Raw genomic sequence first — 22,546 nt, forward strand, 5'->3', positions numbered from 1 at the left:
AAACATTAGAAAACTACTATAGTTGAGGCATACATGATAAAGACACCAGATGACACAGATGGATATAGAATAGAAACTAGTATTCATTAGTAGGGAATCCATAACGACTCGCATGATCTCACATTTCACAGAACCACCATAAATATTCCAAAGGTACCGTGCACAATTTCACTCATTTCACGATGAATAATTTTAACAAATCACTGCTTGATGTTATCCCAAACAAAATATTCATAGATTTCCAAATTGAAAGAACAAGGCTATTCTGCAACCAAGACATCCAAAGTGGAGACATCAACAGACTAATATAATGTCAAAGATCATATGACATTACATTTAATGCCAATGAAAACAACAAAACTTTATAAGGCTTAAATAACCATGTGTAGTCACATATTATAGAAAATCCAAGCATCAGAAAGGAAGACATAAAGGATTACAGAAGCTGAAGCTGAGAGAAGAACAAAAGACAGAGGTCAAGGAAAAGAATTGGTGGACCGCTGATCCTCTGCAGGTCGATCAGGTAAACTTTTTGAGGAGCCTTGTAAAGCTGTTAAAAGTTAATGGAAAGAAAACAATAGGAAGTTGAGATAGAATCAGTACAACAACTTTGAAATGCACCTAAAGAATGCTAACTCATGGTACAATAATAAGGTATAATCAAAAATAAAACTGATGTTGTGAAGTAGATAGAGAGAATAAGCAATATTAAGAAAAAGGCTAGTTTTCTGTGCTTCGTAAGTAAAGGTGGAGCAAGCCTGCCATTATGATCTCTCGACACACTCCAGCTACATCATCCTGATCCCTAAGAGGCTCACTCGGGAAACCAGTCACTAGTTCATTTGTACGAAAAAGACAAGTTATCTTTATGCTAAAAAAAGTGGATTTCATGAGCTTGGAAATCCATCTTCAAAATAGTGGAACACAAAGTTCACACTAGCCTAAGATCACACCAAAAATAGAAAAAGAACAATCAAAATTGGGGGCTAGAAAAAGACTTCTATTATATAAAAAGATTATAAGTGGAGCTCTCTACAATAATGCTCTCTGAGTACTCTATGTTGCATTGACCTCTCATTCCCATATTTATCATTACATAAGAGAACTTAAGAATCCAACATTAATAAATACAAAAGTGACTTTTAGAACTCCAAACTATTTATATAACTCTTGGAACACCAAAATATGACCCTTAGACTTTTGCATGACTCTTACACTACTCATGACTCTGGGATTATATACTTGACTCTTTGACTTCTATCTAAATATTAAATACCAAACTATATTTTCTCCAAAAAATGCACTTTAGAAATAAATTTAACACTATATATAAAAATATTCGAACTATAAAGTTTAGGATAAATTATGAAGTAAGTTGGATTTTCTTAAATGGTCCTTGAACTATAAAACCCTAAACTCTAATCCTCCAACTAACTGAATGAGTTTAGTATTGCTTTCAGATGCGATTCAGGCGGTTTTTTCTCACCGAAATCTAATGTAGCAAAATCCAATGCCTATGTGGAGTATCCTTTCCTTACATGGCTAAGCCATGTCATCTTCTTCTTCCTTATTTTAAGCCACACCATCTTCTTTTTCCTCAAATACCAAAATTCCTAATGTCTTATCTTCCCAAATCTTCATCTTCCTCCCTAAATCTTCATCTTCTTCCCTAAATCTCTCATCTCCCATCTCTCTTCTTCTCATTCCCAAAATCCCGACAGAAAGAACTGAGCAAAGAAACCGATGCCTGCTCAGCGGGAAGTGTTGGGAGGAGGCAATGGGAGATGAATGGAGGAGAAGAACTGAGCAAAGGAGGATGAGGCCATGGAGGGAAAAGAATTTTTCTTTCTTTCTTCTTTTTTCATTAGGATTTTGGGGATGAGAAAAAGAGAGATGGGAGATAAAAGATTTGGAAAAAGATGGATAGGAAGAATTCAGTGAGATGGAGTAGTGAGAAATAAAAAAAAAATAGTTGTGAGGGAGGAGGAGAATGAGGCCAGTCATGGAGGAAAGAGATTTCCTTCTTTCTCTTATTTTTTTGTTGGGATTTTGAGAATGAGAAAAAAAGATATGGGAGATGAGAGATTTGGAGAAAAAGATGAAGATTTGGAAAAATGAGACATTAAAAATTTTGGCATTTGGGGAAGAAGAAGATGATGTGGCTTAAAATAAAGAAAAAGAAGATGATGTAGCTTAACCAAGCAAGCAAAGAATACTCTACATAGGCACCAAATTTTGTCACATCAGATTTCGGTGAGAAAAAACTATCGGAATCACACCTGAAGGCAACATTAAACAGGTTCAGATAGTTTGAGGACTGAAGTTTAGGATTTTGTCATTTCGGGACTATTTAAGAAAATCTGACTTAGTTCAGGGATCAGGAACATAATTTATCCTACAATTTATGTGCAAAGATTTTATATAATGATTCTAAGAAATCCAATCTTGAAACAAAATATTCCGAAAATTAGTCACTTAGATAAGTGGTTTCTTTCCTCATTTTCCAAAGTAGGGGAGACATGAATATTAAAGAAATGACCATTGGTTACTAACTCATGACTTTCCATGTTTGCTATGTGGTTTATTATCTTTTTTTTTTTAATTTCATTAACAAATTGAAACATGTTTAATTTCATTCTTTTGTTTCTCAAATGGCATCCTTCACCTGATTCCTGTTCTAGATGCTAATACTAGAATTTCAAGTAATGCTTTGGAAACCAACTAATAAGAACACAACCGGAAAGCAAATGGGAAATAACATCAAAAGCACAAGCATCTTTGCACCAAGTGATGCCATATTAGTCAGACGGGTTATAGAATACCTGAGCCATTTAACTATATCCAAGTTTTTGCTATCTCCAAGTTCAATCAAGCGACCATAAATCGATCACGATAACTTTCTACAAGCTGAATCAACCAGACTACCTCAACATTAAATTGCTACTCCCTTTTTTTTTTTTTTGAAAAAATAGCTTGTAAAATCACGTCTGGCAAGCTATTCTATGAAGTGGTTTTGTTGCTACTGAAAAAACTATAGGGTCACCTTATCCATTGAAACATATTTAAATTCAAGAACAAAGTTTGCAGAAAGGTTGCAATTGGTTACCTGAATTTCAAATTTGATGGCATTTTGCAACCTTGGGTCCACTATGTCACCATCCCTACTAGCAGATGCTTCATTAGGGTCATGTCTCAGATCCAGGGTTAACTTAGTTTGCAACCCGCTCCATAAGATGGGAATCCACTTGCATCTTATATTGTAATTTCCTATTTGTTTCCAGCATATAGTTAACCTCTGTAATACTCCCAAAATCTCCACCATTATCTCTTGAGGATGGGCTGGTGACTATCAAGATCAAATCAAGTTGTTTTTCTAACATTAGCATATGTTCTAAAATAAAAAAAGAAAAGAAAAAGAAGAAGATAACAATATATAACCATAAAATCGAATTATTTCCTAGAAAGTAAAATATTAAAATTACCTGAGTTCCAAGTGTCCAATGCCTTGTAACAGGAAACTGATGTTTTGGAGATGCTATCCTATTATCAATACAATGTTGCTGCTGCTTAAGACTGTTCCTGGCAATTTTAGCTGCACCACCCTGCTGGTGCAAATAGGAGATGTCATGGTCCTTAAAAAAGAAAAAAAAATGAAGAATGGATGAGCCAAACCACAAGCCATGGGCAGACAGCTTAAAATCTGAGTAGTCTACATCCTCAAATTGCATACGGAGTTGTGAATATGGAAAAGCAAGACAGTAGTGGTATTGCCATAAATAATAATCCAACATAAATTGTGAACTAACATGATAGTGGTGACACAGCTAAGAGATTAAAACTCCTTTTGGTGCAAGATTAATTAATCAAATATTATTTATATGCTTTAAAATTTCAACTACTCAGAATGCATGAAAAAATTATTGCTTTCTACAAGATGTAGCTCCCATAGATAACATATAATAGCTTAAGACCTAACCTAGCCATTGAAACCCCCTCCCAACTCTATAAGCTCCTTTCTCTTTAAAATTATCAACTATTGCTGCAGTTTCCTGACTCTGGTCAGAATGCCTGGAGTTGGCCGGGAATTGCAAGCACGGTGAGACCTGCAAAATAAGTCCTAGCCAGAGTTGGCTCCAACGAGGATCCTCCGACGGCCAAGTCAAAAGGCTGGAACAGATGAGAAAGAGTGCGAGAGGGATAGAGGGCGTGAGCGTGCGTACCTGGAGGGTTTTTTTTTTCTTCTATTTATAAAGAGGCGAGAGCCATAACGGAAAAAGTGATGGAAGACCATTCCGGCCTTTCTAGCTATACCATTCCATGATGTCTAGTCTGGATTTTGGCAGCGGACATCACCTCATCCGGTGCATAGCCAGCCATTGGAGTGGCATGATCCAACATGGAGTGACGTGCCTTGATGGGACCGTACGGGATTAATCTTTTCAAATATGATAGCCAGCAATAGTTGAAGGGAATGCAGTCTATGGCTAGAGACAAGGATCGGCAAGGAATCCTTCGATCGAAGACGATGCTAAGGTTGAGACCTTTCTTAGATCAGTGTCTGATGTCTGGGTGCTGCCCTGATGTCCGTGGCCAAGGACCCACCATCGAAACTAAAATCAGCAGCCAAAGTCTAAATTAGCGGCCAAAGTTAAAATCGGCAATCAAAACTAGAGTTGGTGGCCGAAGTTAGGATCGACGACTGCAGTAAGAACGACAGGGTTTGCCAGTTAAAAAGTGAGAATCGATGAGGTCCGAAGTAAGATCCTCCACTACTTCATTATGTACTGAATGCCTTCTTTCAGCATAACTCTTCCATAGTTCTGAGATGACATATCTACCACTGAGATTATACTCATTTATCTCTGATCGGTACTATGGAGATGACCTTACATACTTCATCACGGGTGCTGCACTAGTTTATGTCTTCGGCATGGGTAACATATCACCCCCAACATATGTCCCCTACTCCCGAGTTTGAATCATGGAGAGTTCAGACGAAGGGAGCACATTGATCTATGGCTGCCGAAGATACGCCCCTATCACGGCTGAAATGACACATCCGCACCTTTTTGAAGAAATGAAGGGTCACGTCAAGGGCTAATCATGATCAAGAAAAGTGGGGCAGTTTCACGAGACTCGAAGGACGGCGTGCTTCGTTTCAAGCATGGCCCATAAATGAGCTGTCTGTTGGCTTTTGCTAGCCAATGAGGGAGCACCAGATGTCAACCATCTGACAGCCAGAGGCATTCGGAATCTGGACCGTACTGGCCTTTCACGCCTATAAAAAAGGGCCACATCTTCCTGTCTTCTCTTACGCTTCCAGAGCTTTCTCTTTCTTCCCCTGACCAGATTTTCGACCTTCTCCAAGCTTTTTGAGAAGTTCTCCCTCCAGCCATCTCCTTCAGTTTTTTTGGATTGTCGGTGAAAGAAAAACTAGGGCAGCATGCATGCTAGAACAACAAAAAATTTTATATATGCAGCGAAAACGATTTATTCTAACATACATCTTCTAAATCTCATCTCATGAGATCATCCCTATCATATTCTTAAGACCTATAAGCAGCAAATAAAATTATCAAATATAAGCATGAAGATCTCATCTTCACCCTTGCATGGGTGATATACACCGCAATTTGATGATTATGGATTTGACGTTGCTTGAAGAGCCGCACATATGTCCGACCTCTAGAGGTATCCATAGGAAAGCTCTAGGATGCTTCCTCACGAACTTGATCCTTCTTCTCTAAGATGGACCAGCAAGTTTTGATCTCAATTTGGATCTCCTCTTGGTCATCTTCCTTCACGTAGAAACTCAGAATTCAACTCTTGAAACCTGAAGAGCAGCACCTAACTCCTTGGGCGTGGAAGAAGGTTGGATGCCCAACTCTTGGACGTGGGAACTCTAGGGAGAGATGGAGGACATGGAAGAGGAGAGAGAAGGGGCTTAGAAGAGGTTAGGGGGTGTGGAACTTGAGATGCCTTGACCCCTTGGTGAGGGGATCTTTAAATAAGCATGAGTAAGGCTTTTGGGCTTTGATCCATTCAAAATCTAGTTGCACTAGGACATCTCTTTCGACCATATCCTTGCCTCTATTAGACTCTAAACCAAATCCAATTAGGACTTGAGTCCCTTTGACCCAATCAAAGTTGGGCATGGCCCCTCTCATCCTTATCCACATGAGTGGCGCCAACTTGGCCACAACTTGAATCAAATCCAAGTCCTACAAGGAGATCCAATTTTAATTGGTTGCTTTTACTTAAATCCTTATCCAATAAGGATTCCAAATCCAATTTGAAGTTTGGGTTTCCAACTCTTGGTGCCCACTAGCTTACTTTGACTTGATCAAGTCCTTATCCAATAAGGAACACAAATCCAAGTCATATGAGGAATTAGGGTTAACCATGTACTAGCGTAGTATTCCTAAACTCAATAGGATTTCATCAAATTCTAAATCAATTGAGATTTTATGAGCCCAATTGAACCATCCTAGACCAATTCCTTTTATATGTGACCTCATAGGTTTAATTCTATCTGATAGCAAGATATATTGTGATCTCCATCCACAATATCATTGAAACTCCTTTCAATGAATTCGAACTCCTTCCAATTCAGCTAATTGAAAATTATTGATCACCAAATAATTCTCATTGATCCCACAATCCACCAGTGACATCTAGCAGTATGTAGTGACAATCCAACAGAACTAAATAATGAACCTCTAGGTGTAGTTCCCATGTGATTTAATCCTTCTATCATGAGTCCCAATATGATGGAGGTCATGGATAACTCGTCAAACCCCACATCAATCATACCCCACATCAATCATATGTAAAATTCAATCAACTCGAGTTCACAAGCGAAACCTTATAAAAACTCCTTTCCATCATTCTCTACTATGGCCATAGACTTCTGAACTCAGTTTCATGAATAAAACTTCTTGTCTATCAAGGTCGATATATCCCATCTAAGTGCAACTTACTCCTACAATGAACCTACTGCAGCCAACATGCACTGCAAGAACCCATATGGTTAGGGATCACATGTATATACAGTTAAACCACAGCAATCTCACTGTAAGTAGCCAAGGCACTGCAGATCAATGAAGGAAAGAAAACAATTTTCCTCCAAAATGCCCAGGTTGCATCTAAAAATTCTTTCTAATGTTCTACTTGTTTAAGGATCAAATCCTTATTTGAATCGCAGCAAAACCAGAGATCAAATGCCAAATTATCTGATATAAACCTTCACGGAGGTCTGGATATGCAGACCCTCTACTTCGCATGCACGTCAGACGCCGCAAAAAGCAAGATGAATTCCAATCCAATTGGTTTCGCAACTTAATCAATCGAGGGATGAGATCTGATGATGTGACACCTCACACCAGCAGGTAGGATGCCCAAGAAGGATCCACGCCCAAGGAGAGGGGGCGGCAACAAAGGGAGAGATGTAGAAGATGGACCTCTCTCTTCACACGCCTGTCTCTCTCTCTTTTTCTCTTCTCTCAATTTGATTTGTTTGCTATTCTATTCTCTTCTCTCATCCATAGGTAGAGAGCCTCTCTATTTATAGATGATTCTCATGATCCAATGAGAGGACTCTTTATTCAAATCTGATTTGAATGGATCCAATACTCATGAAAGGACTCCTATATGAGATATAATTACCATCACTTATGACATCCACTTTACATCCACTCCCATACCCATTTGGGATGCCCCAAATAAGCACCAAACCAATTTTTGGTCGTGCTTCATGAGTGGATATTCCCAGTGCAAGTAGGAATACTCATATCTCATCTAAAATAGATTCGATTCGAGTCCGATCCGAAGCCAGTTTGAAATAATTTCGAAAGACTGTCAATCCTAAACTCTTTAGGACTTTTATACCAAGTCTAACTTGAATTTTGGACCTATTTAAGTCTAATTAATTCAGATCTAATCTGAAATTAATTAGTACTTAAATCCAATCTTTTATGTTCCATGAATCATAGATAGAAATTATTCATCCCTGGGATTGAACCTGAACCTCATGTATAGTGCTAGCTAAACATAGTCAACTCTTCAATCCCGTTTGACCCATAACTCAATTCTCAATCAAGTTAGCTTATATGTTCAATCAAGTCAAATACTTCCAGATTGGACATATAAACATAGGTCAATTCTTTTCTACTTTGTCTGACTTGTGTGTGTGACTCCATAGATTTAAACACTAAGCCGGTAGCATAGGAACCAATTTCTGCACTAATCGAGATACTATCTAGCAATGATTTCCGACGTCCAAATAGATCGAATTATCGCAAAGGAATATTCCAGAACCCATACTCATGGTTACCACATAATTCATCCTTTTGACCCTGGATGGTCTCAGGTTAACTGTCAACCGAGATTGCTTCATCCACATTGTATTTCAATCTTTCAAATCCATCTCATGGATTACCCTGACCAAGACTTTACTAAATTGAAATACACCGATACATCAACTCCAATAATTCGAAGGGGTCAGTCTCATCTTAATTCACACAGACTTCACAAGTACTTGACTGTACCTAGTAGCCTTCCGTCACTGCATTAAAAATTCAGGTAGTTCGACACCAAAACACTAAGTTGCTTGTAAGTCACTATGGTGATCTCAGGTCTGAAGGATATTTATACCTATGTATTTCACGAGCAGCTCTTGACAGCAGAATGCTCAACAGGTGAGTCACTTGTTCAGTGACGATGTATCCTTACATCTCATCTGTATGCCATACCAATGTCACCACACTCCTTGGTTAAGAGGACAACCAACCCTTATGACACACAACGACCTTCACTCGATAAACATCATCGTCCTGTAATGACATATGATTTGGTCACGAACTTATTTAAGAGCTATACGATAAATCCTCTCTTTATCGTACACTAGCATAGTTCTAGGGACTTCATCACAGTACAAGAGTTCAAGGAAGATGTCACTTTGTGATGAAAAGTATCAGAATAACTATTATTCAATGATCAATAATTCATATACAAGGATGAACTCAATCGTCACACGATTGGTTTTAGGACAATTCCCTGTAACTCCCACTTGGACTAAAGCCAATCGGAGCAGTATCTTATACCCATTTTTCATTTGAAGTCATCGAACTCTTTGATCCTGAGAGCTTTAATGAAAGGATCGGCTAGGTTCTCCTTTCCGTCGATCTTCTGAAACTCGACGTCACCTCAGTTCACGATCTCTCGTAGTAGGTGATAGCGGTGCAGAACATGTTTAGTGTGATGGTGCGACTTAGGTTCTTTCATCTGAGCTATGGCACTGGAGCTGTCACAATACAGTAGGACAGAACCATCAATGAAAGGTACAACTCCCAGCTCGATAATGAACTTTCGCAACCACACCACCTCCTTTGTAGCATCCGATGCAGCAATGTATTCCGCTTCACATATAGAATCGACCACAGTATGTTGCTTGAAATTTTTTCAGCAAACCGCTCCTCCATTCAAGATAAATACATAACCCGACATGCTTCTGCTGTCATCACAATCTGACTAAAAACTGAAATCAGTATATCCCACAAGTTTCAGATCAATCTTCATAGATAAGCCATTGGTCTTTAGTATTTCTCAAATACTTAAGAATTGCTTTTGCAATCTTCCAATGCTTCTCATCTAGATCTGACTGGTACCTACTCACTACCCCTAGTGAATAGGCCATATCCGACCTTGTACATATCATAACATACATGATAGATCCCACCGTCGAAGCATATGGTATTCTACTCATGCACTCTCTCCTCAGAAGTTGTCGGACAATTCTTCTTGGAAAGAGTAATTCCATGACCTATTGGAAGATAGCCTTTCTTGAAATTATCCATGTTGAGCCGCTTCAACAAGGTGTCAATGTATGTAGATTGGGACAATCCAAGCAACCTTCTAGATCTATCCCTATAGATCTTCATCTCTAGGATGTAGGATGCTTCTCTCAAGTCCTTCATAGAGAACTGTGATAATAACCATAGCTTCACACTCTGCAAAGCCGGGATGTCATTTCCTAGTAACAGTATGTCATCCACATACAGCTCAAGAAAAATGACCATAGAATTGGAAGCCCATCTGTAGATGCAAAGCTCTTCTCCATTCCTAACGAAACCATACATTTTGATTACTTTATCAAAATGTATGTTCCAACTCCTCGATGCCTGCTTAAGTCCATAAATTGACCTTTTAAGCTTGCACACTTTCAACTCGTCTGTGGATATGAACCCTTCAGGTTGTATCATATATACCTCTTCTTCCAGCTCTCCATTAAGAAAAATGATTTTGACATCCATCTGCCAGATCTCATAATCTAAATGTGCAGCGACAGCAAGCATAATCCGGATGGATTTGAGTATTGCCACAGGAGAGAACGTCTCGTCATAGTCAATACCATAACGCTGACGGTAACCCTTAGCAACTAGACGAACTTTATAAGTCTCTACCTTCCCGTCCGCTCCTCTTTTTCTCTTGAAAATTCATTTACACCCTATGGGTTTTATCCTTTCGGACGGATCTAGTGTCCAGACACTATTGATCTCCATGGACTCCATCTCGAACTTCATGGCCTCAAGCCATTTTTGAGAGTCAGACCTTTGCATGGCCTCCATATAGGTGATCGGATCCTCATCGTTCTCATCAAGTTCAATAGGATCACCGTCCCGGATCAAAAAACCTAGTATCTGTCTGGCTGACACGGTAGTCTACCGGATCTCCTTAATAGTGCCTCTACTGGCTCCGGATTCGATTCACCAACCAAATCCAATTCTGTATGTGTCGTTCCTTCCATTTCATGAACTTCATCAAGTTCAATTTTACAGGCATTAGCTCCTTCACCAAGAAACTCCTTTTTCAAAAAGACTGCCCAGCTACTGATAAACACCTTTTGTTTTGCAACGATGTAGAAGTAGTACCCTTTAGTTTCTTTTGGATACCCTACGAACAAGCATCTATCGGACTTCGGTCCAAGCTTATCTGTCTTTAAACGCTTGACATAAGCTAGACACCCCCAGACCCTAAGATATGAGAGCACCGTCTTACGTCCAATCCATATCTCATATGGAGTTTTATCGACAGACTTGCTGGACACCTTATTCAAAATATAGCAGGCAGTCTCCAGAACAAATCCCCAAAAGAATATTGGCAAACTGGAAAAAATCCATCATGGATCGAATCATGTCTAACAAGGTTCGATTCCTCCTTTCGGACACCATTATGTTGTGGTGTTCGAGGAGGGGTCAATTATAAGAGAATCCCATTTTCTTCAAGATATGTCAGAAACTCACTGGTGAGGTATTCACCTCTTCGGTCTGACCGAAGGATCTTAATACTCTTTCCAGTTTGTTTTTCTACTTCAGCACGGAATCATTTGAACATTTCAAATGATTCTGACTTATGCTTCATAAGATAGACATACCCATACCTCGATAGATCGTCTGTAAACGTAATAAAGTAGTAGTATCCTCCTTTGGCACTTATGTTCATAAGCCCACATACATCAGTATGTATTAGACCTAGGACATCACTGGCTCTTTCATCTTTTCTTTTAAAAGGTGACTTAATCATCTTACCAAGTAGACAAAATTCACAGGTAGGCAATGATTCACAATCATCTATCTCAAGGATACATTCCTTGATCAACCTGTCAATCCTATTCTTGTTCACATGACCAAGCCTACAATGCCAAAGATAGGATTTGCTAACATTATCTATTTTGGGACGTTTACTAGGTGTGTACATTACACTAACAGACCGTGATATTATATATACGTCATGTTTTAATTGTCCACGCATAATTGTAGTATCATTCATAATGATCACAAAAATCATCCTTTATTATAAACTTGTAACCAAGTTTGGCCAAAAGACCTACAGAGATGACATTCATCATAAAGGAGGGACAATAATGACAATCATCTAACATGACACTACTGGACTCGAAGACAAGCTGCAAAGTTCCCAAGACCAGAACTGGAACAAGACTTTCATCTCCAACGTTAAGGAACTACTCGTCCTCTCGAAATTTTTTACTTACCTGCAGTCCCTGCAACGAATTGCATATATTAATAAGACTTCCATTATCCAATACCCAAGTAGTAGTATCACAAACAGAAAAATTACAAGGTGTTTTCATATAAATACCTTGTGAAGCAACCACTTGCCTCTTTCTCTTGTTCTTATGCCTGTTTGGATCAAGTGTGGCTATATAAGCAGGATAATTCCTTTTTCAATGACCCAACTTCTTACAAAAAAAGCACTATGCCTGGCTCTTGTCAACTTTTGATGGTTTCTCTGCTTAGGATCAGTGGCACGGGATTTTTGTACCTTTTTCTTCTTTTCTCTTCTAGAGGATCGACGCCCTGTAGATGAACCTTCCACTAAATTCACTGACTCCTTTTAAAGCTGGTGATCCTTCTCAAAAGTCTGCAATAACCCTAGCAAACCATGATAGTTTACTGCAGGCTTCGTCATTCTATAATGACCGAGAAAGGGTAGGTAGGATTTCGGTAGCGAATTGAGGATAGCATCCTTGCCTAACTGTTCATACAACGGAAAGCCAAATTTGCTAAAGCGTTCAATCTGCTCAATCATGTATAATACATGATCGGTGACTGAAGCTCCCTCTCTCGCATACGGGTATTGAACACTGCGCAGGAGGTTTTATGTCTCTCCGCATCCTCAAGGGTGCCGAAGGACTCATTCAACATTTGAATCATCTCCTCAGACTGCACATCCTCGAACTTACAACTAAATTCATCATTCATAGCTGCCCTCATCACGCAACGCACAGTCGTGCAATCATTGAGCCACTTCATGTAAGTGTCTCTCGCAGCACGAAGAGCATTGGCTACAAGTTCTTCAGGTGCCTGACCCGTAAGGACATACAAAATCCTCTCGTGCTCCAACACGATCTTCAACTTTCGATACCAGCTATTGAAGTTGGATCCGGTGAGCTTATCGCTGTCCAACAGCAAACGGAGGGATAGTGTGTTAGTCATAACTGAAAGAAGAAAATATTAACCTATTGATATATGAATTATTTTTTTTTAATCCTAAAGACATGGACTTTAGTTTAAAGATCCTTCCACTATTTTTTGCGAATTGGTAGCCTCTACCAACAACTCGAGGAATTACATTAATTTCTTAGCGGGTATTAGAATCCACACGGACTGCATTCGAACCCGAGTGTGGCTCGACCAACTCTAGTGCATCCATGGGTAAGTTCATAATCAATTGTTTCTCCAAACAACTTCTAGCATTGGGTTTTGCCCCAGACATCCCTTCAGCAGGCATGTGACGCCTCCACTGAAAATCCTGATTAGGTCCAACCATTAACATGACATATCAAGTACATCCAACAAATGGATGTCCAGGCCCGAGTGTGGCTTGGCCAATCTAAGCATTAATCTGAAGGTACATCATGATGGTCCTATGATGAATGACAATTCTAATACGTAATAGACACCAGGCGTATGGCGCCTCCAATACCTATTTGAAATTTTGGACTCATTATCACACAACTTAATAGGAGGCAATGACCAAGTTATCTCATAACTTTATCACTTTATGGACCTAATAATTTAGAGGATTTGATTTCATTGACCTGAGAATAAGAGAAGAAATCGACCTGTAAGCTGCAAATCCTTCCACTGACTTCACCAAGTCATGTAAAGGATTAAACACAAGCTAGTCTAAAGATATCTAAATCAGTCACACTGATTCACCTTAATGGTATGGGTCTGCACGAATCGACTAGTGACCTAATCAAAACATAATCTACCATGTTGGTCAGGTAAGTGAGATCAGCGGGAGGGATCTGCCCTTAACTCACCATAGACGCATCTAGATGAATAGCTCCCAATTAAAAACTACTTGATCGAATCTGTCAAACTTACCTTAGACACCAACTGGTTAATTAGTTTCGATTTGGCACACCAGAAGATTTGGACTCCACCACAGAGCCATGATCATGATCCATTTATTAGGGTCAAACACATGGACTTGATCAAACTTCAACTATTGAGATTAATTTAGAGAAATACTGGCCTAATCTAATTCAACACTTGATTAGATTTAATTAATTTTTCTACTTGATCCATATGTGTTCCTAACCCTAGGTCTAATCTATTAAAAGGATCTGAATCATGCTAACCCTTTCCTCATCATATTATGTGGTATCTTAATGATCTTCAATTCTCAATTCTACATCATTCAAACTTAATTCAAAATTAAGTGTGTGAAACATGTGTTTTAGTTCGTAAAACTATTCTACAAGGATTTCAAATGAAGCATACTATATGTTTCAACACATGAAAATAAATTTTCATAATATGTTTAACAATTAAACATACATAAGTGTGATCTAAACTTCATTCATACATCTCATGTATCATAACAACTTTTAGATCAATACCAATTACATCATATGTAACATGTAATTCAGATCTAAAATAATTTTATATCTGAATTTTATCCGATTATAATGAATCATAAATCACTTTAGATCTAATCTAAATATATTTATGATCAAAATAATACATAAAAGTCTGTTCATTTTTCTTCTTCATGAAACTGGATCACAATGACACCCTTACACGTCATAAAAGAACTCATCGAATAGGCAAAAGAGAGATTAATCTCTTCAATCTCTTATGACCGAACGGTCTGGTGATCTCATCAATCCGAGTACTAGACTACTAAGATGTGAAATCTAATTTCATATATAATTACATTAACATGCAATTATTGACAAAACTATTTTATATCATAAACATATCCTAGATCTCATCAATTATGTTCTTCATTTAATCCAATTAGATTTGATGTATCATATACATCATATCAAATCTAAAACTTATCTTATACTGATTATAAAATATCAATTTTAGATTTGATATCAAATAAAAAAATAATTAGATGCAAATATGAATGCATAAGAAATTAATTTCTGATAAAATCTGTTTTCGTGCAGTGCTAAATTATGATAAGATTCAGATCTAAATATCCATCGAAACGAATTCAATTTAAATCTAAAATAGTCCTCACTTCATAAGAAAAAACAACAAAATTAAAATTCTGTTAAAACAGATTTTTAATTCACGTTGTTTTTCATCAAAAATTCAGCAATAGCAGAATTCTATTATAACAGATTTATAACAACCTCAATCAACTATTAATTAGACACCTCTAATCCAATCAAAATCAGATCATAAATTTTAGATAAATAGATTTAAATGAGATTTAATATCACGTAAGATATCTCAATTATATCTCGTGTAAATAATCACGAAAAATTCTATTTTACATGCATATATTTCAAATCTGCTCTGATACCGATTGAAGAGAAAGAAATAGTTTATCTCCCCAAGTTACATCTAAAAATTTTCTCTAATATTTTACTTGTTTAAGGATCAAATCCTTACCTGAATCGCAGCGAAACTAGGAATCAAATCTCAAATTATCTAATATAAACCTTCGCGGAGGTCTGGATATGCAGATCCTCTACTTCGCATGCACGTCAGACGCCACAGAAAAGTAGGATAAACTCCAATCCAATTGGCTTCGCAACTCAATCAATCAAGGAATGAGATCTGATGATGTGATACCTCACACCAGCAGGTGGGATGCCCAAGAAGGATCCACGCCCAAGGAGAGGGGACGGCAATAAAGGGAGAGATGTAGAAGATGAAGGACCTCTCTCTTCACACGCTTATCTCTCTCTTTTCTTCTCTTAATTTGATTTGTTTGCTATTCTATTCTCTTCTCTCATCTATAGATAAAGATCCTCTCTATTTATAGATGATTCTCATGATCCAATGAGAGGACTCTTTATTCAAATCTGATTTGAATTGGTCCAATACTCATTAAAGAAGGACTCCTATATGAGATATAATTGCCATCACTTATGATATCCACTTTGCACCCACACCCACTTGGGATGCCCCAAATAAGCACCAAACCAATTTTTGATCGTGCCTCATGAATGGATATTCCCAGTGCAAGTAAGAATACTCATATCTCATCCAAAACAGGTCCGATTCGAGTCCGATTCGAAGCCGGTTCGAAATAATTTCGAAAGATTGTCAATCCTAAACTCTTTAGGATTTTTGTACCAAGTCTAACTTGGATTTTGGACCTATTTAAGTCTAATTAATTCATATCTAATCTGAAATTAATTAGTACTTAAATCCAATCTTTCATATGTTCTATGGATCATAGATAGAAATTGTTCATCTCCGAGATTGAATCGGAACCTCACGTGTAGTGCTAGCTAGACATAGTCAACTCTTCAATCCCGTTTGACCTATAACTCAATTTTCAATCAAGTTAGCTTATATGTTCCATCAAGTCAAGTACTTCCAGATTGGACATATAAACATAGATCAATTCCTTCCTACTTTGTCTGACTTGTGTGCGTGACTCCATAAATTCAAATACTAAGCCGGTAGCATAGGAACCAATTCCTGCACTAATCGAGATACCATCTAACAATGATTTCCGACGTCCAGATTGTTGGAAAATATGTCCCAAAAATCAATCATCAACTGATTGACGGTTGAGTAACCTTGTATTGTAATTGATTTGTTAATAAATAAAATATATTTTTGATATTTTCATCATAAGTTTTCATCTTCTAATGAACTCCGTTGTTATGATGAAATCCTTAGGACTATTTAGGTTCGATAAAAAGAGGATTTATCGATTAGTCCTTAAAACTATTCATGACCAAATGATAGGCTGTTAATAAGGACGACAGCTTCTATCGAGCATAGATCGCTGTAGGCCATATAGGTTGGTTGTCCTCTTAATCAAGAAGTGTGGAGACACTGGTATGGCATACAAATAAGATGTAAGGGTACGTCGTCATTAAACGTGACCAACTCCAGAGCATTCTGCTGTCGAAAATATCTCTGATGGGATATAGGTATAAGTGTCCCTTAGACCTGGGTCGCCTCAGTGACTTGCAAGCAACTCACTGTGCTTTGGTACTGGACTAACTGAATTTCTAATTCAATGACGGAAGGCTTCTGGGTACAGTCAAGTACTTGCGAAGTCAGAGTATAATCGAGACGGGATTGACCACTCCAAGAGTTGAAGAAGAATGAGTCACTGTATTTCAATTTAGCAAAACCTTGATCAGGATAATCCATCAAATGGATTTGATATTTTGAAATACAATGTGGACAATCTGATCAGAGTTGACAGTTGAACTCTGAGGTGTCCTATGAGCATTTTGGTCAAGGGGATGAATTATATGAAAACTATATCCGCATGGATTCTAAGAATGTTGTTCTACACATTCGACCTATCCGACCGTCGGGTATCATTGCTAGATGGTCACTTCGATTGTGTTGCTCCTAGATTGATTTTGATGATTACAAAGCAGATTGAAGGGATACAATATTTTAAAATGAAAAAGTCCTTATGCTCTTCAAGGGCAAAATCATAATTTCACTAAAATCCTGATTTGATAGTACCATTTGGTAGAACAAATGATTTGAAATCTATTGGTGAAAATTTCATTGTGTTTGGACTTATATTTTTGAAGTTATGAAGGTTTGAAGTGCATGAGTCGACTCATGAGTCAACTCATGGCACTGTGAGCTGATTGGCACGCAAAAATTCTCCTTGGCACGCTAGTTTTCTGGCTTGGCACGACCTGTGAGTCGACTCATGAGTCGACCCACAAGGCATGAGTCGACTCATGAGTCGACCCCTGCTAATTTGAGCCAAGAAATTCCAGAAAAGCATTCTCTGGTTTTTGCAACAGAGGTCGACTCATGAGTCGACCCCTGAATCATGAGTCGACTCATGAGTCGACCCCTGCGACGGGAAATGTCAGCAACGGCTATTTTTTTGCCCGTTTTAATTACCATTTATGCTTCCTAAAAATCCTCTAACGGCTCTTTATCTGCCTAAATTGTTTTCTCTTGCTTCTAATGCTACAAAATGCTTTAAATGATGAAAGAAATTGCGGATTAAATAGCGGATCAAACGTGAAATCAAATGTAAAGAGAAAAAGAGGAAAAAGAGAAGAACAGAAGAGAGGATCCGAAATTTGCAAGAAAAAGCCTGAGATCAACGAAAAATCCAAAGAGAAAAAGAGAGAGGATCCACAATATACCAGAGAGATTGTGATAGAGAAAAGCTAGATCTTTCAAGGAGAAAATTCTTCACGCATATTGTTTCAACCTTGATCTAGAGATCGTTCAAAGCTTTCAAGAGATCTTCAATCAACGATCAACCTCTTCTCAAGCATTCGTTCAACCGTTCATTCATCTTGAGAAAATCTGAAAAAGGGGTTCTTCATTTGAGTAAAACTTTTATTGTTATATTTGCTCATTTAAGGAGCTGTTATTGTATTAATCTGTGCTCAGAATTTTCTAACTCTTTGTGAGTTTTTGTTCTTGTTTTTGGAGGATTTCCAAAACAAGGAAAGGTTGATCCGAACCTGAAATCGGAGTGTTTTGGGTTTGCTTGTACCCGGGAAACAAGTGTTCTAGCTTGGGATAGCTAGTGTCGGAGTTTCCGACGTCTTGTATTCTAGCTTGGGATAGCTAGTGTCGGAGTTTCCGACGTTTTGTATTCGGGTTGAATACAAAGGATAGTGGATTGAAATTCCCAAGTGGGATCTTGGGGAGTGGATGTAGGTGCAAGGTTAGCACCGAACCACTATAAATCCTTGTGTTTGTGGTGTGCTTTATCGCTTTATCTTATTTCTTTATTATATCCTTGCAATACTGCTTTAGGTAATTAATATTGATTTAAAGCCATTGTTTTGTTCTTCATAAGTTATCTGTTGGGCTTAAAATTTTTAGAAACCCAATTCACCCCCCCCCTCTTGGGTTGCATAGCTGGGCAACAAGTGGTATCAGAGCCGGTGCTCTAGCCCTTCTTTGATCTAACAATCAAAGAGCCAAAGATCTATGGCAACCCATGTTGGAACTTCTCTAGCCGAGGGGCAATCAACAAACCGACCTCCACTTTTCAATGGGTCTAATTACACCTATTGGAAAGCTCGGATGAAGATTTTCATACAAGCACTCGACTATGATATGTGGAGTATCATAGTGAATGGTCCTCACACACCCACCAAGATTATAGATGGTGAGGAGTCAACCAAACCCGAGAAAAAATGGGATGAGGTTGACAAGAAATTGGCACAATTAAATGCCAAAGCCATGAATGTTCTTTATTGTGCACTAGATGCTAGTGAATTTAATCGCATTTCTACTTGTACATCTGCTAAAGAAATATGGAATAGGTTAGAAGTCACCCATGAGGGAACAAATCAAGTAAAAGAGTCTAAAATAAACATGCTTGTACATAAATATGAATTGTTCAAAATAGAGCATGATGAGTCCATAACTGCTATGTTTACTCGTTTTACTGATATAATCAATGGTTTAAAGAGTCTTGGCAAATCTTATACTAACAGTGAACTTGTAAGGAAGATTCTCAGGTCACTGTCAAGAACTTGGGAAGCCAAGGTGACTGCCATCCAAGAAGCAAAGGACTTGAACACTCTACCTCTAGAAGAGCTTCTTGGATCCTTGATGACTCATGAACTTAGCATGATGCAACATCAAGAGGATGAAATCAAAAAGAAAAGAACCATTGTCCTCAAATCCACAACTTCACCTGATTATGAAACAGATGACTCTGAAGATGAAGATCAGGATGAGGAGATGGCTCTCATCACCCGAAAATTCAAGAAGTTTCTAAGAAAAAGGAAACAGGGGATGAGAAAGAAATTCACAAAAGGAGATCAAAGCATAGAAAAGGAGAAAGATCAAACCCCTATATGCTACGAGTGCAAGAAGCCAGGACATTTCAGATCCGATTGTCCTCAATTGAAGAAAGGTCCAAAGAAATTCAAAAAGAAGACAATGATGGCGACCTGGAGTGCGAGTGATGACTCAAACTCCGACGAGGAAACCTCAACAGAACAAGCGAATCTGTGCCTGATGGCACATGAAAATGAGGTAACTTCTGAATCCACTAGTGAATTTACTTTTGAAGAATTGCAAGAAGCATTCTATGATTCAATTGATGAATTAAAGAAACTAGGAAAGAAAAACAAAGAGCTGAAATTGGAAAATCAGTCCTTAGTGAAACAAGCTGAAAATCTTTCAATTGAAAAATTCACCTTGATTCAAGAAAATCAAAACTTAAAGGATGAAATGAACAAGCTGAAATCTATAGTAGATAAGTTCACCTTAAGTTCAAACAAACTAAATATGATCCTTGAAAATCAGAAAGCTATATATGATAAAGCTGGACTTGGTTATAAACCCCTAAAGAAACAAAAATTTCTGAAGGATATTTATTCAAGTAACAAGTCTACAAATATTACTTGTTTTAAATGTGGAAGAATAGGACATAAATCATACACATGTCTTGTTAACAAATATGCAAACACAAAGAAAATATGGGTTCCAAAAGGAACCATTCTGACTAACCTGAAAGGACCCAAGAAAGCTTGGGTACCTAAGACAGAAACTTGATCTGTGCTTGCAGATGTGTCTAGCATCCCAAGAAGGAAACAGGAAATGGTATCTTGACAGCGGATGCTCGAGACACATGACTGGTGATGAATCACAATTCATCACGCTTGATGCTAAGGATGGAGGGATGGTCACCTTTGGAGATAATGGCAAAGGAAAGATCATCGGGATAGGTAACATTGGTATCACTCCCTCCAAATACATTGAGAATGTTTTACTAGTTAAAGGTTTAAAGCATAACTTACTTAGCATTAGTCAATTCTGTGATAAAGGGTATAAAGTAAGTTTTGAATCATCTGTTTGCATTGTGACAAGTCCTATTAACGATGGCATTAAATTTATAGGACATAGGCATGGCAATGTTTATATGGTAGACTTGAATGATTTAACTAAATTAGACATGCAATGCCTAGTTTCCTTAAGTGCTAAAATAAATGAGACTAGTTGGCTGTGGCATCGTAGACTTGCACATATTAGCATGCATTCTCTTTCAAAATTAATTAAAAAGGATTTAGTTCTCGGTTTGCCAAAACTGAATTTTGAAAAGGATAGAATTTGTGATGCATGCCAATTAGGCAAACAAACTAGAGTATCATTTAAATCCAAAAACACTGTTTCAACTTCTAGACCTTTAGAGCTCTTACATATGGATTTATTTGGACCAACTAGAACCACTAGTCTAGGAGGAAAACGATATGGATTTGTAATAATTGATGATTACTCTCGTTTTACTTGGGTTTTCTTTTTAGCTCACAAAAATGAAACTTTTCAAATTTTCACGAAATTTCATCGAAAAGTCACTAATGAAAAAGGGTTTTCAATTCAAAATATTAGAAGTGATCATGGAACAGAATTTGAAAATCATGAATTTGAAAATTTTTGTGATGAAAATGGAATTGGCCATAACTTCTCTGCTCCTAGGACACCCCAACAAAATGGGGTAGTTGAAAGGAAAAACAGAACCTTAGAAGAAATGGCCCATACCATGCTTTGTGAAAGCAACCTTCCAAGATATTTTTGGGCGGAATCTATTAACACAGCATGTTACATTTTAAATCGTGCTTTAATTAGACAATTTTTAAAGAAAACCCCTTATGAACTTTGGAAAGGAAGAAAACCAAATATTGCATATTTTCATGTTTTTGGTTGCCGATGTTTTGTATTAAATAATGGAAAAGAAAAACTTGGTAAATTTGATGCAAAATCAGATGAAGCAATCTTTCTAAGTTACTCCTCCACTAGTAAAGCATTTAGAGTGTTCAACAAAAGAACCTTAGTAGTTGAGGAGTCCATACATGTTGTCTTTGATGAATCTAACGATCTTCCTTCAAGGAAGAATGAGGGTGTTGATGATGCAGATCCACTAATAGAAGGTATGAAGGAGATCACTCTGAAAGATTCAGCAACTCCAGAAGACAAGGATCAAGAAGATGAACAAAATGAGAAAGGTGAAGAAATTCAAGAACAACCTCAAGGTACAAATGACTTACCCAAGGAATGGAGGTATGTTCACAACCACCCTAAGGAATTAATTATCGGTGATACTATGCATGGGGTAAAAACACGTTCTTCACTTAGAGATGTACTTAATCATTGTGCTTTTGTATCTCAACTTGAACCTAAAACTTTTGAAGAGGCTGAAAATGATCATAACTGGATTAATGCTATGCAAGAAGAACTTAATCAATTTGAAAGAAATAATGTTTGAACCTTAGTAAAAAGACCTAAAGATTATTCAATAATTGGCACAAAATGGGTCTTTAGAAACAAATTAGATGAGCATGGAAATGTAATTAGAAATAAAGCAAGACTGGTTGCTAAGGGATATAATCAAGAAGAAGGAATTGATTTTGATGAAACCTTTGCACCTGTTGCTAGATTAGAAGCCATTAGACTTCTACTTGCTTATGCTTGCTTTATGAAATTCAAACTATTTCAAATGGATGTTAAAAGTGCATTTTTAAATGGATATATTTCTGAAGAAGTATATGTAGAACAACCCCCTGGATTTGAAAATCATGCTT

At 37.6% G+C, this 22,546-nt stretch overlaps 2 protein-coding genes across 15 annotated transcripts in view; one reads left to right on the forward strand and one right to left on the reverse strand.

Annotated features, from left to right (window-relative positions):
* Positions 1 to 346: 346 nt before the first annotated feature.
* Positions 347 to 22,546, reverse strand: part of LOC105057841 (SNF1-related protein kinase catalytic subunit alpha KIN10) — a 71,963-nt gene continuing 49,763 nt past the window's right edge. For 11 of the 14 annotated variants that reach the window (XM_073248459.1, XM_029268293.2, XM_010940546.4 and 8 more), the window contains 3 exons: positions 3,483 to 3,632; positions 3,107 to 3,346; positions 347 to 550 (listed from right to left, as the gene is read on the reverse strand). In XM_073248459.1, coding sequence (XP_073104560.1) covers positions 437 to 550; positions 3,107 to 3,346; positions 3,483 to 3,632 — 504 coding nt within the window. In that variant the 3' untranslated portion in view covers positions 347 to 436. The remainder of the gene's footprint in view (positions 551 to 3,106; positions 3,347 to 3,482; positions 3,633 to 22,546) is intronic. The other 3 variants (XM_073248458.1, XM_073248463.1, XM_073248465.1) reach the window with 3 other exon arrangements.
* On the forward strand, positions 19,197 to 20,522 carry LOC140853756 (uncharacterized). Its single transcript, XM_073248698.1, has 2 exons — positions 19,197 to 20,000; positions 20,511 to 20,522. The coding sequence occupies exons 1-2, from the start codon at positions 19,197 to 19,199 to the stop codon at positions 20,520 to 20,522; spliced, it is 816 nt and encodes a 271-aa protein (XP_073104799.1).

This window comes from Elaeis guineensis, chromosome 14 (genome assembly GCF_000442705.2).
Source record: "Elaeis guineensis isolate ETL-2024a chromosome 14, EG11, whole genome shotgun sequence".
NCBI lineage: Eukaryota > Viridiplantae > Streptophyta > Magnoliopsida > Arecales > Arecaceae > Elaeis > Elaeis guineensis.